The 16,390-nt window shown below is 43.2% G+C and overlaps 2 protein-coding genes across 2 annotated transcripts; one reads left to right on the top strand and one right to left on the bottom strand.

The window, feature by feature from the left end:
* Positions 1–544: 544 nt before the first annotated feature.
* On the top strand, positions 545–6,723 carry LOC117271474 (uncharacterized). The gene is made up of 6 exons (XM_033649641.2): positions 545–1,477; positions 1,606–1,811; positions 2,101–2,271; positions 2,476–2,628; positions 3,453–3,519; positions 3,682–6,723. Exons 1-6 carry the CDS (start codon positions 811–813, stop codon positions 5,250–5,252), a joined length of 2,835 nt encoding a protein of 944 aa, XP_033505532.1. The 5' UTR covers positions 545–810; the 3' UTR covers positions 5,253–6,723.
* Positions 6,724–11,647: 4,924 nt separating this feature from the next.
* LOC117272524 (uncharacterized) lies at positions 11,648–15,360 on the bottom strand. The gene is made up of 2 exons (XM_078172826.1): positions 14,980–15,360; positions 11,648–13,053 (listed from the first exon to the last, which is right to left on the bottom strand). Exon 2 carries the CDS (start codon positions 12,828–12,830, stop codon positions 11,868–11,870), a length of 963 nt encoding a protein of 320 aa, XP_078028952.1. The 5' UTR covers positions 12,831–13,053; positions 14,980–15,360; the 3' UTR covers positions 11,648–11,867.
* Positions 15,361–16,390: the final 1,030 nt, after the last annotated feature.

The following is a 16,390-nucleotide window of genomic DNA, read 5'->3' as shown; positions in this document are numbered from 1 at the left end:
TGGAGGTCAGGGAAGGGAAATGAGAGTGGCAATAAACTGTAATATAGTCTGCATTTTACACAAGAGGCACTTTTGGCTTTAAAATATTACAGAGTCCCACCACTGCACCCTAATCTAGTACTACAGAAGAGATCAAAGCTTTGATGCCATATAAAGCAGAGATTTTAATTCTGACAGCGCTTGTTAAAACCCAGAGGGGCTGATCCTGTCATTAAAAAAGAAAAGAAAAAGGAAAAATGGTGAGAAAGAAAGCTATTATCCTTTTGAATAATACAGCTACATGTGAAAAACCCTGTAAACTAAATTTCTGAAATTCCTCTGGACCGTTTGGAGCTTCCCACTAAGTTCTGGTAACTGTACGAAACTACTCATGAATGACCCACAGGAGTGTGAGAATAAAAATAACACTAGAAATGTCCAAATATCTACCACATGCACAGCTTCTACAGGAATAGAGTGACTCGACAGAGTGGTATGTCCGGGAAAGCTACGGGTTAATTTAAGACTAGGAGCAAAGCCTGTTGCCAATTAGGAGCAGTGAGCGCCACATGTGGGCTAGACGTAGCTACAGTATCTCCAGAAGGGGCAACGGGGGCAGAAACCGCGGTGCGCGCAATGGAGACATGCTGAATGTCTGTGAAACCACTTGTTCAAGATCAGTTGGCACTTACATGTATGGCTAGTAACTGATTTAAGGGATTTTGCTTTTAAAGAGATGAAACAAGATCTACAGGACTAAGGGATTGATGCGCAAAAGGGGCCACCACTCACAAGTGGCCAGATTCTGTTTTTACCTTTCAGCATTGCAACATGGCACGTATCTCTACTATATTGTTCATCTGCGTAACATCTTTGCTCAGTGGAGTTAAGAGCGTATCTGAATTGTGCCGGGGGACGCGCTGTTTCTCTGGCCAGGACTGGAGCAGACCGTGCGTCGGAGCGCACTGCCAGGGGCGCACGGAGGCAGCAGCGACCCGACGACAGCTTCACCACTCTGCGCAGTCCAGACAAGGACAAGTCTACCAGGGTTACCAACAGGATGCTCATTACAGTCATCACCAAGCCCAGAGCGCACCGCTGGCACCGTACACCATCGTCCAACCTCAGCAGGGAGGGTATGCGCAACACGCGGTCACGGATGGCACCAGGAGGACGAACCCGAGAACCATCACGGCGGAGGTGTTTCACCCTGGTTGCGCCGGTGGGACCTGTCCGACCACAGGCTCTCACCGCAAGACAAGTGATGACAGTGCAACGCGGGAATGCAAAGGGATTGAATGTAAACTTCCTCACCGGATGCGCCAGAAGCCCAAGTCTTGCGTCGGAGACGGCTGCGGTGCGCATGCAGGTGACGACGCGAGAGGACACTCTTCACCGGTTCATGTGACGGATAGAGCGGCGCAGTTTCTGGATGAGCTTCCAGACTTTGGGTCGGAACGTGGCGCATGGATACAGCTGACATGTGACATGAAACCAGGTCAGTACCCGCCTGTGAGTGATTGGTCACTTAATGGAAAGACAAATAAACTCATTTAAACTGCAGCCTCCTCAGTCAGAAAATAATTACTTAAATTGCTGTGTAATATTATTCTTTCTTTGCCACAGGGTCCAATGAGCTCCCCTCAGAGGACGCTCTTGTGCTGCAGCTGCAGCTGTCAAAGAGCCAGGAGAAGCTTGTTGAGGCCCTCAGGGGCCAGCAGGACGAGGTCAGGGAGCTGCAGAGGCTTCTCACTGAGCAGCAGGGGACGCTGGTCAACCAGCAGAGAGAAATCCTGGAGCAGCAGAGGAGGATGTATGAACAGATGGAGCAAGTAAGGCTGATGGGGGAGACGTTGATCGCTGGTGGATGGAAAACACCTGACCTCGTTTTGTTAGATGGTGCTGACCTCCCCTGAAGAGGATTCATTTCATCTGGGGATCAGAGGAAAATCATTTTCTGCACAACATCCAGTTGAAATTAGGACAATCTGCACAGAGCAGACTAACGAAACACATAATATAATCACACATTGTATAGTTTAATTTGTTTTCTTTGAGTCATAACTCATGATGATTATCACCATGATCACACACAGAAATCTTTTGTTTTCCTCCCCCCAGGTTAAAGCCCAGTACAACATCATGATGGATAGCATCAAACAAACATCTTTCCCAAACCTCCAGACAGAGCTGGACAGTCGCATGGAAAGCATGAGTGGGCAGGTCAGAGCTCACCAAGCACAGCAGGCTCTGTCTCTGCACAAGGTGGACATGGAGGCCAGCGTGATGGAGGTGAGCTGCACCTTCAGTCAGGAATCAAGAGTGTACACGTTTAATATTCTTTTATCACAGTTTTAGCAAAATATAATCTGATCTAACTCATCCAGCATGTGATCGGACAATTAAATAATATATCTGCGATATCTGACATCTGGTCAGCTGCTCTACATAGGCTTCTTTGACCGTGATGTTCAGTGATGTGTTTGATGCCATCAGGTGGGGCGCTCTCTGTTGTCCTGCGGGAGCTGTGGTCCTGAGGAGTACTGTGGCTTCAGCAGCGGTTATCCTCGCTGTGAGAAATGTACCATCTGTCCTGCCGGCTTCTTCCTGGTCGACCAGTGTTCAGTCCACACAGACAGAATCTGCCAGGTTAGTAGGGCCGAGCTGGTGTGTAAAGCTTCAAACCCGTTTGTTATTGAGCCAAACACCAGACTGAACCAGACCGGTATTGTTGTTTAATACATTTAAATCATTTAGCTTCAGATTGTGTTCTAGAGATAAGATAAGACACTGTTAATTTGGAAGCACTCATCTGAGGGAATTGGTACGTTATTATCGTCTCGTTTGAGGACACTGGGACTTTATTGACGCTGACAATGTTTAGTTTTTTATACTTATCGGGTCCTACTGATCCCAAATAGCAATGAGAAATTAAAAAGCATATCAAACAAAAGTTCTGGTCTCAGGAGGATATGTGACAAAGAAAGGCAATTTCTTATTTTGGCTGGTAAAAAATATGCTTAGCTGGTGGATTTTTTCATCTACCAGCCGCCTTGGCCAGTAAGTCAAAAAGTTAATTTCAGACACTGGCCAGTTTGCATGAAATCAAACCAGTTTAAGAAACTGGAAACTGACCCAACTCTAAAGGTTAGCATTGTTATTCCTTTACTGTCCAACAGTTGAACTTGTGGAGGACTGGCTGCAACCCAATCGCCAGAATAAATCTTGGCAATGCACAGTTCTACAAACCACAGATGTTACATTTCTACGTTATTAAGTAGCGGACACATTTAACTTTACGTTTCATTAACGCTGTGGTTAACGTGTGGTTGTGTTTAGGCACAAAAAGTGCTGGGTTATGGTTAGGAAAACATCATGTTTTACTATGAGCAATCCCTTTAACATACAAGTAGCCATATTTGACAAGTATTAATAGTACCTGCTATAAAGTGTTGATTTATTTGTCATTACAGGACAGAGATGAGTGCCTTGAAATAGCTGATCTGTGTGGAGATGTACAAAAATGTCTCAATACTCCAGGTAACATGAATTACCTGCATCTTTACCACTCCACTGTTTAAAACATTCCCACATTTTTCCTGTCTTGCATTTGTTGAACTAGTGACTGATTTATAGTTAAAGATTTTGCTTTCTGACACTGAAATAAGTTTTGGACTCTCAATTTCCTTCCCTGATCATCAGGTGGATTCAGGTGCCAGGGCATGACAGAGCGAGACGCCAACTCAGGAATGTGCGGCCATGGCTACTTCTTCAACTCAGACATGGACGAGTGTCAGGCGTGTAATGAGTGTGATGGAGACCCAGTGGCTTCACCTTGTACCTTCATCACAGACACCATCTGCTCTGGCCCTACTACGTCAGGTGACAGCACCCTCTCTCTGTCCTGGGCTGGAGATGTGAATCTGCCTGGCACAAGAGGCCACGTCCTGGCTCATGCCTTCCCCAGCGTGCAGCTTCACATCCTGGGGAGAAGTGATGCCGCTCTGGTCTCTGCTGAGGATGGGCGCCTGGTGCTGAGGCAGCACGGTCTGGTCTGGCTGGATGAGAATCTGTCGGTGAGCCACGGCTGTCGTAGCTTCATCCAGTTGTGTCTGCGTATGAACAGCACAGACAGCTCTGAGGGCCGTGATCTCAGTGGCATCAGGATCGAGCAGCAGGAGGCAAGGTCGCTTCAGAGCATCAGCATCAGTGGGGTAGCAGAGGTCGCCCCAGGTCACATGATCTCCATCTTCCTCAGGAGCGCGAGCCACCACTGTAACCAAAGCAGTGAAGGTCTGCAGCTGTACGATCCCTCAGCAGCTCCGCTCAGTCTCCTCTGGCTCTCCCATGACACTGGGGCTGTTGCCATGACAGCACAGGCCATGGTGTCTGCACACTACCATACAAACTATCGCCCAGTCTTCCGCACCACCTCCACCTCTGACCCTTATGTTGTGGGACTGACTCATGACGGCCGGGGGATCCGATTTGCAGAAAGTGGCACAGTGCGTTTTGTGTTTCAGCAGGCGTTGTACTCCATGGGCCAGGCGTGTGTGAGTGAGGGATTCCAACTGTTGGCGTACCTCAATCGTAACGGAACTGGCACAGAGCTGTGTCGTACCTTCAAACCAGGGGTCCACTATCGAGACACATCCTTATCAATGTCTGGAGTGGCTAAAGTTGACTCTGGGGATACGCTTGGCTTTGAGATCCTCTCTCCTGCTCAGTGCAACGTACGTTTCTTTGGCGACGAGACAGGCATCAGTATCCTCAGCTTGGTTTGGGTCCCTGCAGCTATCTCTTCATCTCTGTCTGCTGCCGTGTCTCACACTGGCCTTCCTTCAGGAGCAGTTCGAAACAAACCACTGTTCTTCCACCAGACCAGCGCTCAGGTGTCCCAGATGGAGCTGCTGGGGAAGGGATCCATAGATCAGAGACGAGATTTTGTCTTCAGGGAGAGTGGCACAGCTAGTGTGGCTCTGGATCTCAAACTCATTCACTCCTGCAACCTGGTCAAGGTGACTCTTCTGAGGCGAAGTGAGGGGACAGGAGGAGGCCGGGAGGTAGAGGGAGCGCGACCTGTTCCTCTGGCCCAGCAGGTGGGTGGTCAGATGCCTGACGGCAGCCGTTGGGCCAGTATTAGCCTGCGGGCATCCTTCCAGGTTCATAATGGCACAGCGATGTTCTTCACACTGGACTGTGTACGCGGACGAGTCAACCAGATCAGCTACCAAACAGGAAGTGGAGTGTCAGTCCTCTGGGTGGCAGCATAAGAGAAAAGTTGACCATGTTGGGGTTTTTTTATGTGATTTTCCTGTTCAATAGACCACGTTAAAACATTTATATGATGGAATAGTTTCATTGGTTTGATTTTAGAGGAACAGTTTGACATTTTGAGAAAGACACTTTTTAACTTTCTTGCCAGGAGTTAGTCGAGATTATTGATAGCACTCTCATATCTGTCTGTTCAATATAAAGCTAAAGCCAGCAGCCTGTTAGCTTAGCTTAGCTTAGCATAGAGATTAGACCCAGATGGAAAGCCTGGCTGTGTCAAAAGGTAACTATTAACATGTTATGTCTTGTTTGTTTAACCTAAGCAAAGTGTAAAAGCAACAAGTTGTGGTTTTATGCCAGGCTAGCTGCTTCTCCTTGCCCCCAGCCTTTATGCTAAGCTAAGCTAACATCTCCTGGCTGTAGATGTTAGCTTAGCTTGACATAAAGAGGCCTGGCTCTGTCCAAAGGTAACAAAACAAACCTGTTAGCACATGTAAAACTCACTAATCAAAACTTTTTTCACCTAAGAAAAGTGTAAAAGCAAGGTTTTATACCAGGCTAGCTGCTTCTCCTTGCCCCCAGCCTTTATGCTAAGCTAAGCTAACCATCTTCAGGCTATAGCTTAATGTTTAGGCTACCACTCCTGTATCTGTCTTTAAATATGAAGTTAAAGCCAGCAAACTCTTAGCATAGCTTAGCAATAATAAAATAAACTAACTGTCTCCTGGCCATAGCTTCATATTTGACATATAGATATGTGAGTGGTATCTATATTCTCACTCTGCAAGAAAGTGAATAAGCATATTTCTCACAGTTTGAACTATTCCTTTAAGGTGCTTGACTTTGTAGTGAGTAGCCTACAGCTAATTTTGTGTTTTTAAAAAAGCTCAAACATGGACTTTTATTTAAAAATGTAACATCATACGTCAGTAATTGTATTTATAACAAAGCAAGTATTAGTTTTGTGTAATGATTTCTACATTAAGTAAATGGTGGTTCTGATCTGATCTCACACTTGTGTTTTCTGCTTTTATATGTTTAGAAATTCCATGTGCTCTACTTCTGTCTTTTATTTATGTAATTTAGTTATTCTGTTGACACCAAAAGACCCCCAGCTCATTCCCACTGTGACTACAGCATTGTCTACTGTCACCAAAAGCTGTACGCTGGTGCTGGTTTCATTCAGTAGTGTGTTTTTTAAGAGCATGTGTTTCATGTTAGCCGCCATTTTCTAATGTGAATATCTACTGCATGCCTTGTTTAATGACCACTTCTGCATATTATGGACTTAAAGAGATTCATGTGTGTCTCACTGAGGCCCTGTAGACATTAAACTGCCCTGGAGAGACACTATGCTATTTTGAATATTAACACCTTAAGGCATAGTTATTGTTTACTCAAACTAAACTGTAATAAAGTGTATATTTGATGTTTTATATTAAATCCAATAAAAATAAAATTGTTTTGCTGGACTTTTTTTTTTTTTTCGCTGCTGCCTCTGTATAAGGACCACAGACTGTATTTAAAGATGGATGACGTGTCTGTAGTTCCTCACGCTCTAAAGAATTACAGCCAAAATATCTGGGTGCTGCCATCCTGTGCTTTTGGAGCCAGAGTCTTCGAAGTCACAACTGTACTGTACTGTATAGTGTACAGCTATACAGTCTTTGGTAAAGACTCTGCTTGGTGATACATTGGGTGTAGTCACGTGAAGAACTTTAATAAGAAATAACTTTCTGAACATTAAATAAAAACTAGCTTTCTTCAACAATAAAGACCCTTGCTCATTCTGACACAGTCAGATTTTAACTCTACAGCCATCTGGTATGGCTGTAGAGCAGGGATACTAAACTTACAGCCCGTGTGCCAAATCTGGCCCGTGACAGGTTGCCAGGTGGCCCGCCGACCATTTTCCAACTCACAATGAATATCAGTTGATTCACACTGAAATTATATTTTGTACTTGGAAATACAGTGCCAGAGTGCATAAAAAAGTGGAGGATCCCCCAGACCCCCGACAGAGGTCCAGGCTAACCCCCAAATGTTCTCAAATCTCACAAACAAGGGCGTTGGTTTGATTCAACATTGTAAACAGGGGGTTTGGGGTCATCCCACAGGAAATTTTAGGTGTCAAACACTTAATTTCCTGCATTTTGGTGAATTTTATGCATCAATTTAAGGTGGAAACATCTAATTTTATTTGAAGAAAACTCCTCTACTACTTTAATGTTTTTATTGAAGGAAACAAATACACGTTGTAAATCTCCCCTAAATATCTACGACTATGCCTACAAACGTACCTGCCTACGCCTGATCTGCGGGGGGCTGCTGCAACTGGACTGGCCTGTTGAGTGACAGGCCAGTCCAGTTGAGTGGCAAGTTGAGTGAGGACAGCAAACATCGAAAAATTGAAAACAGATAATTAATTTAGTACTGATAAATATTATTAATGCTTTTATTAATCGACCCATGGCCTCCTGTTATTTTGCAAAAGTGGCCCCCGGGCAAAGCAAGCTGTAATCATTTACTGTACAAATTCTTTTTTTCCCCATGAAAAACAACAGTGACATTATGCAAACAAATTGTCATTTTAAGGGTTAAAATTCTGAAAATGAATATTTGTTAGTTATGATCAGCACTGAAGTTCGTTAAATGATTTAACTCAATGAAAGTAGAAAGCAATATTAATGTTTAATATTTTCATGGCAGATGCATTTTTGTTATCTAAGGACAGAGGTTCTTTTTCTAAGGGAGGCACAAGGGTTAAAGATTTCAATTGCAACAAACTATATCATTTAATATATCACAAATCATCACTGTGTTTGTTTTGTATGTCTCCTATACTCTGTTTAGGGTTCACACAGCAAGCCTTGTACTGAAAACACCAACAGTGTGTGTGCGCCTTGCTGTAGCAATTACACTTTTCTGCAGCTGGGAGGCGACGTGTTCAGGTGGGAGGAAATTCTTCGTAACATAGGTCAACCCATCACAGGAGTGACTGGAGATGCTGCAGCTTTCCATAGTTATTGCACTGCTTAGTGTCTTAATGCTCATTTCGGATGTATTGCTTGGATCCTTTTTGTATATTTGTTTGTTTGGTTGCTCACATTATTTCATAAATGTGGCCCATCTCAGATTCCAGTGTTACTGGTCAAAGTCCTGAACTGACCCACATGTGCAAAAGTTCTTTAAACTCTGCTTTTAGGCTCTTAACTTTTCTCTGACACTGCAGCCATGTTTTTCTGTGACCCTACTTGGCCATTTGTTTGGATATCCTTTCAAACACAGACCCCTTAAGTTTTGCTTGTTAATAACTGTCACCCCAAATACTTAGCAGGTCTGACACCTCACTGTGCATCCACTGTCTGGTCCACTTTAACATGCAGTCTGAGCGTAGCCTTAGAGACTGATCACCTATTCAGTCAGAGACGTGCAGACTGAATCGAATATGTTTGCTCCTGGCAGAAGCTGCCAGGTGTTTCTTATTACACATCAAAGACCAGAGGTTCTTTATCATGAATATAAACAGTTGAAATTATATTAGTCGGGTAGTTAACCTCCTAACGGCCTTCCTACGCACGTCCACCATCAACCCCTCTCATTGCGGGTGTGCTGCTCTGCTTTGGCACAAGATCAAAAAGCATATTACGATCCTGGGCATATGTTCTATGAAAACCAGTGGACCCACTGATGTTATTATTTCAGCCTTTGAAGCTGTGACCCCCAGGTTACTGTGTGCTATAGATTATTCAATAAATCATGACTTTTAGGGGATTAGTGCCATTAATATGTAGGTTTGTGTCTTAAAGGTGGTGGGATCAAAAGAGCGCCGGCACGACCGCTTCCCCACTTCAATCGTCTAATTCTCTCCAGTTCAAGGTTGCTTGACCAGACTGTTGCTATGAATAAAGCATGAGCAGCACAGTTGGTGAACTAAGCCTAAATCTTGTGCACAACCTCTGTCAGGAACGAGACAATAAGCAGATCGGAGTCGGCTAACAGAACAGAAAGAAAGCATGTCTTGAGACAAATTGAAACCACCTCCAGGCTGATGGATGAGTGCCTGGGTGAGTTATGGTGGGCTGACAATGATAAAACGTTTGAGCAAAAGGTCAGAGCCCCACGGTATAGAGGGTGGAGCTCCGTCTGGCAGGACCAGTTGCCCTTACACATTAGCACTCTGGTTAATGGAGTGCAGATGGAGGGAAAGACAAGGGTATGAGTGTGTCGAGCTGGTATGGGTGTGTCTTTAGGCAGTGCATGTGTTTGTCTGTGTACATGTATGTTGGAAAACACATGTTAGTGTTTAGGTCCCAGAGGCATTATTTTAATGGCTTTTAGAAAACACTTAATTTAAATTTAAATGCTATAAAACTAATAACATCTAATGTCATATAAAAGGAATGACCTTTAAATACATTAATCTGTCATGCCATGCATCATATTCATTTAGGGACTGTATAGAAATTATAAGGGAATGAGGAGGTTCAGAAAAGGGGGGATGTTTTGCATTTTTTCTTTCTGCTGAAAGGAGGGTGGTCTGACTTTGTTAAGAGAGCAGGAATGTGCCTTTAAAAGCATCTAGATTCCTATCAAGTTTTCCTTTCAGATTATTTGTTAAAAGAAATACAATAACGAAGATCATAACTGCATAAATCATCTTATAATGCCTTTAAAATTCACCCATAATGCCTCTCCAAGGCAGACCCAAAGTAAACTGAAAGCTATTTTTAGTACGTGTACATGCATGGTCCTTTTGAAAGATGACACCAAAGTTTTTACCCCAGCTGTCAGAATCACTCTAAGTGCTACTGGCTTTGAGTATAATAACTTTGAACACGCTCAAGTTTAAGTTTTTGTTTACATCTCAGCCTGAATATTTTCTTGAAAACAGATGCTGCAGATGACTATAACTGGGACTTATTAGCTAGAAAACACAATGGGACCACAGCATAAATCACTTCCTAATCCAGATTCAAAGTAGATAACAATATCACCTAAAATAAAATTAAAATTTGCATATTTTTCTGAGGTTTTGACCAGGCGCTTTTCAAAGATAGCGGGTACAACAATGTACTGAATGTGATTATGAGTGGAAAAACAAATCAACAAAGACAGAAATGTCTATTTAGGAGGTTCGAGGCTTCAGGCACGCTTCTCCCTCAATCCTTTTATCAGGAAAGTGGATAGTTTTCCTACTTCTGAGTGTGGTGCTCTAAAAAAAAAAGGGGCAAGCAACACTGCTTTATAGACAGAGAGAAAAAGGGGGACCCAGCTGAGGAATTACAGCTGTGTCCGACTCCCTTTTTCCATAGCAAGATACTAACTGTACAGGTAACTCTCCTCCTCCTCTTTTTTTAGATCTAGTTTCAGTTTTCCACCTGTGATGAAGAGCAGTGCACAGCTGCTTCCCTAAACTTTGTCTTTTCCAGAAAGAGGTCCAAACAGGGCTCTGTCTGGCAGACGGTCTGAAGAGCTATAACATCATGCACAGCAGACTATAGGACAGGAGTTTTTTTCTCTGAATATTATAACTCTATTCTCAATTTCTTAGAAAACGCAGATATGCGGGACATGTTTTGAATGTGCTTTGATTCTCTGCCTGAACTCAACTGGGCCCGATCAGACCCGCCAGATTTCTAGCCCGGGCCATAATTTCTCAACATTCCCCAGGGCTTGAACTGTGTAGGGTTGGCGCTGATCTCTCTGTTTGTATAGAAATTAACAAGCAGTTAAGTTGCACTTTTACTGCGCTTGGCGCTGTGCTGCTCCGTCTCTTCTGTACCCAGAGCTTCTGGCGCTCTGAATAACCAAAGTACCAAACAGTGCTCTGACTTTACAAACAGTCAAGTTTGCCCTACAGAGCACTTTGGCGCTGCAAGTGACTATTTACAAATGCACCCATCACAAATGTCTGTTACCGCACTGAAGACTTTGACTTGTGCTTGTAAATACAGACTTTTTCAAAAGTGGAAATTTTGGTTTTAAATCAGAATGAAAACTACTGCCTTGGTTCTGGCTTGAGACAGGCTTGGACGGAAAGTACACAGATTCATTGTAGGGTCAGGCCTAATTTTGTGGGGCCTAATCAAAGCTCTATATGGCATCTTTGTTTTCTCTTTTGGTTATTAATGTTTAATCAAGTTGTATCAATAGGCCTACTCTTATGTTATTTTGAGATACTGAAAGGGGGATTTTCTAAGGCTCTTGCTTTGGGAAAAAGTTAAACATTAAAATTTATTCAAGATTCCACCCCCCTATCCACACTAGTAATTTTTCTACAATCCTTTATTTGTTTCTAATCAAGGAATACCTCACCCCCAAAATAACCATTTGGGAACACAAAGCAATAAAAGTTCAAAACTAATAAATGAGAGAAATTAAGCATGCAAAAGATTTATTCTGAAATTCTGCCTTCATTCATCCAAAGGACTCCAGTTGGAAATTAGCCAGCTGGCTAACACTGGCACATTTACAGAAGTGTTGATTAATGTTTGTTGTCCTCATAAATAAAACAAATCTAAAAAAAATCTGGTATTTTCATCCCAACACCAGTGATTGTGCTCAGACTGAGTAAACACCAGCAAACTCAGCCTGAGAGAGTTGAGATGCAGCTACGTTAGTGCTGACAAAGTGAGAGCCATGGTCTCACACAGGTAGTGCCTCTGGTCACCACAAATAATGTCATCCCAGGAGTTTAGCCAGTTCTCCTGTCCAATGTGTGACGGTGGGACGATGGCAACACAGTCCGGCCCTGCCCCATCTTTGTCCCAGAGGGCCATGGCGTTGTTCGGCTTCAGGGGGTCCCAGTAAATGACATCTGTTTGGATTGTGTTGCCACTGACCCAGAGATGGATGCCCTCCTTCACCATGTCCTGCAATCCGATCCACGCTGCATGGAAGACTGTCTGAGGATGCTGCTGTGCAAACTGAAAAGTCATGTTGGTCAAGAATGCCTGGTCGTCTGCACTCAAAACAACAGCCAGGTCACCTCCCATGTCAAGACAGTTCCTGCGAGCTTCTTCCCAATTCTCTGCTTTCTGAGACAGGAGGAAGCAACGTGAAGCATGCTCGACCCAGCCAGGCGGGCAGCGGGAACACTGCAGCGTGTCCTTGTTGCAGAATCTCCAGAAGGAGGACAGTTTGTTGGAGAGCAGGAGTGAACGCTGGTGTTGATTCTTTGCTTCCAGCTGAATGGAGGTTTGTTGTTCATTGTGTAACAGCATGCGCAGCTGTTTGCTTTCTGCAGACACCATGTTGATGGTGTCCAATGATTCTCTCAGAAGCAGCTTCACTTGTCTGTTCTCCCCTCTCACAGGGTCACAGTTTTCCAGGGTTGAATTTAGAATCATGTTCGGCTCTTTGTTCTCCACTTGCAAATTGGGTTTTCCTTGCAAGAGCAGGCTCAGCTGTGTGTTTTCAGCAGACAACAAGGTGAGGTTGTACTGTGTTGCGTTTTCGAGCAGCTTCAGTTGGACATACTCACTTCCCAGAAGGGTGAAGTTTTGATGAGTAGACTTCAGAAGTTGCTTCAGCTGACTGATTTTAATTTGCAGCTGCTTGATGTTTTCTGTCATGTGCTGTACCTCCGCTGTTAGACTTTGCTGTTGGTTTACCTGAACCACAAGGACACCGACAACACTACCACAGACGAGTGCTGTCAAAATCCCAACCAAAATGACCTGCCAGGCAGATGGCAGTCTATTCACAAAGTTGTTTTGTGTCTCTCTTATGCCTACGTCATCTTCAACATCTATGGCAATTTTGGCTGGCTCCTCGCCTGAATTTTCAGCTCCAGAACTAAAAAAAAAGAAAAAAAAAAGAAAAGGGATCACGAGTTGTTACTATAAACAAGAGGGTTTAAGACCACAGTCAGGTAACTGGGACATTTCAGTTCTCAAAATCCACATTCCCTGGCTCATATAAGCTGCTACTAGCCTGAAGCCACGAGGCAGGCCAACCATGACACTATTACTCACCTGTAAAACTGATAGGACTTAAATATATGGTCATTGAGGTTCATTGTAAGAACCTTTACATCACAAAGATGAACACATTTCAACAAATAATGTCTGAGTAAAATTATGAATGGTCATCACACGAGGAGGAGGAGAAGGAGGAGGAGGAGGAGGAGGAGGAAAGAAGCCTGGATACTTCATTGCAAACCTACAGGTGTGCTCATATGACATCAGGTCGGCCTATTTTATTAATGTTTTACAATGGTAGTGCTGTGTATTTGTGCCGCGCTACAAACGTCTGCAGTGCGACGAGGCACTGGGCGTGAATTCTGTGCTGAGCACTGCTTGTTTTTTTGTTTTGTTTTTTCTGAGGGCCAAGAGTTGAAAAATGTTCAACTTAGGATAAAACACTGCCTTCGTCAGTGTCACTTTGGTCGATCAATCCCAGTGAAAGACAGACAAACCGTCACATCTTACATTTACATGTGCTGAACAACAACAATTGAGGAGAAACCTTTCTATGTACTATATATAAGTAGCGCTTAAATTTTCAGTCTGTTCATCTGACTTAAATCATTTTTATTTACGACAAAACGTGACACAAAGCAGACAGACTGACCAACACTGTCATAACACCTGTCAAAAATGCTGCATACACCTGACAAACCTAACTGCTGGCAGATTTAACGCCAGAGGCCAGATTAAGCTTGTGAGCGAAACACTTCATATGCAGGTATCCTACTAACTGAATGCCAACACCCATGTTAGAAGTGCTGTCTGTTACATTCTTGTATTGTATTTTGCAGGAGGTCTGCGATGTTTGCTCCAGTGTGACTTTCGTGTGCTGGAGAACACAAGACAGCAGTCTCCAGTCCTCTGTGAGATAATGTGCCGTTATAGTCACATATGAATCCACTGACCTTTAAGTCTAGGCGTCACAAAGGCCTTTGTTTTCAACAATGCTGTATGGACGCAGATCTTTGCACATGAAGTCAGTAATGGACTGTGTTATTTTCTTCGCTCTTGCTTAGCGTTACTTTGGCTGTCAGTGGCTAACGTCATCTCTGGTATTCCTAGAGTATTTTACTCTCATATGACACTGCTTGCAAATAACGTGCCATATCCTAGTCCTCCTTTCTTTCCATGTTAAGAAATCCAAAAATATGTTCAGATGTTTGATATAAACGCAGAGGGCCCATTTCTGATTCCTTTCTCCAGTGCCTCCACCTTTGTTTTGATGAAGTCACCAGGAAAAAAACCCATCAGCACCATCTAGTGGGCCAGAGAAGAATACGATTTAATTATTCTAGCATCAAGAATTGGAATAAAATGTATAATTGCAAAAATGAATACTGTATGTGATAAAAGAGCGATACTTGGCTTCCGTGTATCAATACAATATCACCACGCAAAATATTGTGATGCTATATTGTATCAATGTTTTCCTCCATTCCTACTTTAAACCAAAAAGTTTAGGGCAGAAGACACTATTAACACTATGAGCAATAAATTCAAGTTGTATTACTTAGTTTACTCTTCCATAACTATTTGGATCAATCAGCAACCAATTAACTGTTTTACTTTTCAGGGCCAACATGGAAATTAAGCACAAAAGCCAGCAATAAAAAAAAAATAATAATATGATAAAAGATAATAAAAACACAAATAAAGAACCTCCTAGATGCAGCCCCTGTACGCAGTGTGGGTCAACCAAACTGTCTGAACGCCGTATTCACTGATCGGAGCAGCGCGACAGAGGGTTACTCACAGACTATGTGTCTCTGTGCTCCACTGGAAAACGAAGGGACCTTCGTCACAATCAGCACCGAGCAGCAACGGATCTCCCTTTGAGCTGGCGGTGAACCCGTGCTTTCCCGGTCACACGGGGCGCCATCTTGTGACCTAGAGGCCTTCACAATCCATTCAATTAGCTAGCCGGCCGTTGGCGACATGCTAACAGATATGCTAGCAGCAGGCTATAGCTCTCACAGTTGACAGCTTCTCAAGGGGCAAAAACACACTTTTAGCTGAATAACACACTACTTGTGAAGGAGTTTAACTATCCAAAATACTAACTTGACTCACTTTTGGTAGCAAGTCAACTTTAGGGAGGAAAAACACACAGTAACCACATCGCTGTAGTCCCGCGTCCCCTCCGTCACTCTCACCTGCTGTCTGCCTTAGTCCCGCCCACCAACCAATCACAAGTTCAGAAACATGATATCATATGGATATGGACTAATCAGAGGACGGTAGTCTGTCACCCCCTTGTGTTGAAGGGTGTACGCTCAAAACAAACTGGTTACTCTTAAAGGAATATACCCATTATTTTTATATTTTATTTATTATTATATTTTTTACTGATATAAACATTTCAGTTTACATTTTTAAAATTTTAGCTCTGGGGATTTACCCAGGGGTTACACATATTATGTTTCCCCCAAGAATCCACACACTGTCCCAGTGGCATAAGATAGGTACCATGAGGTGTGGTTTTAAGCAGGTGCTGCCGACATGGTTATTTCCGCATATATTCCGTATCCTAGCAACCAGACGCAAAGCCTCACATTGTAAAAACGCCTCCAAAGCGCTATCACACGCTCCAAGAGTTTACAGCTGGGAAAAACACTTTAGAGAACACACATGTCACCAAAACACATTTTACTGCCTGCACAATGAATAGAAAACTACAGATCAATATATGACAGCAAGTAGCCTGATAAATAATTGTGTTAAAACAATATCACACTCGAGGTCGCTGTTGTGCTGAATATCTGCACGACTGTGATTGACTTTTAGACATGACTCACCTCATATTTAATATGGAACCTCATTTATCGTCACTGTCCTGTACATGTTGTCATGAACAAAGTGCAGCATACAAACTAAAAACAAACTCCCTCTTATGTAGCAGCTCAATATTATCATCCACTATCCCCACCGAGACAACCTTGTCCCATGCATTATTTAACCCAAACAAATATAAATTGTTCAAACACTTAACAGAATAATATCATTACCTGATGGACACTGGAGTTTCCTCCATGTGGATCATGTCTGTCTGTTTCAGTCGGTTTTCTTCTGGCTTTTCTGTTTCTGTTTTTCCACCAAGCAGTTATCAATGTTTGGAAATGAAAAGTCTATCTAATATTTCCTTATTTGAATTTTTCCCCTAAGTT

The sequence above is a fragment of the Epinephelus lanceolatus genome, chromosome 12 (assembly GCF_041903045.1).
Source record: "Epinephelus lanceolatus isolate andai-2023 chromosome 12, ASM4190304v1, whole genome shotgun sequence".
Taxonomy (NCBI): Eukaryota; Metazoa; Chordata; class Actinopteri; order Perciformes; family Serranidae; genus Epinephelus; species Epinephelus lanceolatus.
This window is presented reverse-complemented; position numbering and strand designations above follow the sequence as displayed.

What these genes read in the sequence shown, in the direction of transcription:
- LOC117271474 (XM_033649641.2), top strand. Translation starts at nt 811, where the DNA reads ATGGCACGTATCTCTACTATATTGTTCATCTGCGTAACATCTTTGCTC. An exon ending in GACATGTGACATGAAACCAG is followed by an intron (nt 1,478 to 1,605) that starts GTCAGTACCCGC and finishes TCTTTGCCACAG; the next exon opens with GGTCCAATGAGCTCCCCTCA. An exon ending in TGGAGGCCAGCGTGATGGAG is followed by an intron (nt 2,272 to 2,475) that starts GTGAGCTGCACC and finishes TGATGCCATCAG; the next exon opens with GTGGGGCGCTCTCTGTTGTC.
- LOC117272524 (XM_078172826.1), bottom strand. Translation starts at nt 12,830, where the DNA reads ATGACAGAAAACATCAAGCAGCTGCAAATTAAAATCAGTCAGCTGAAG.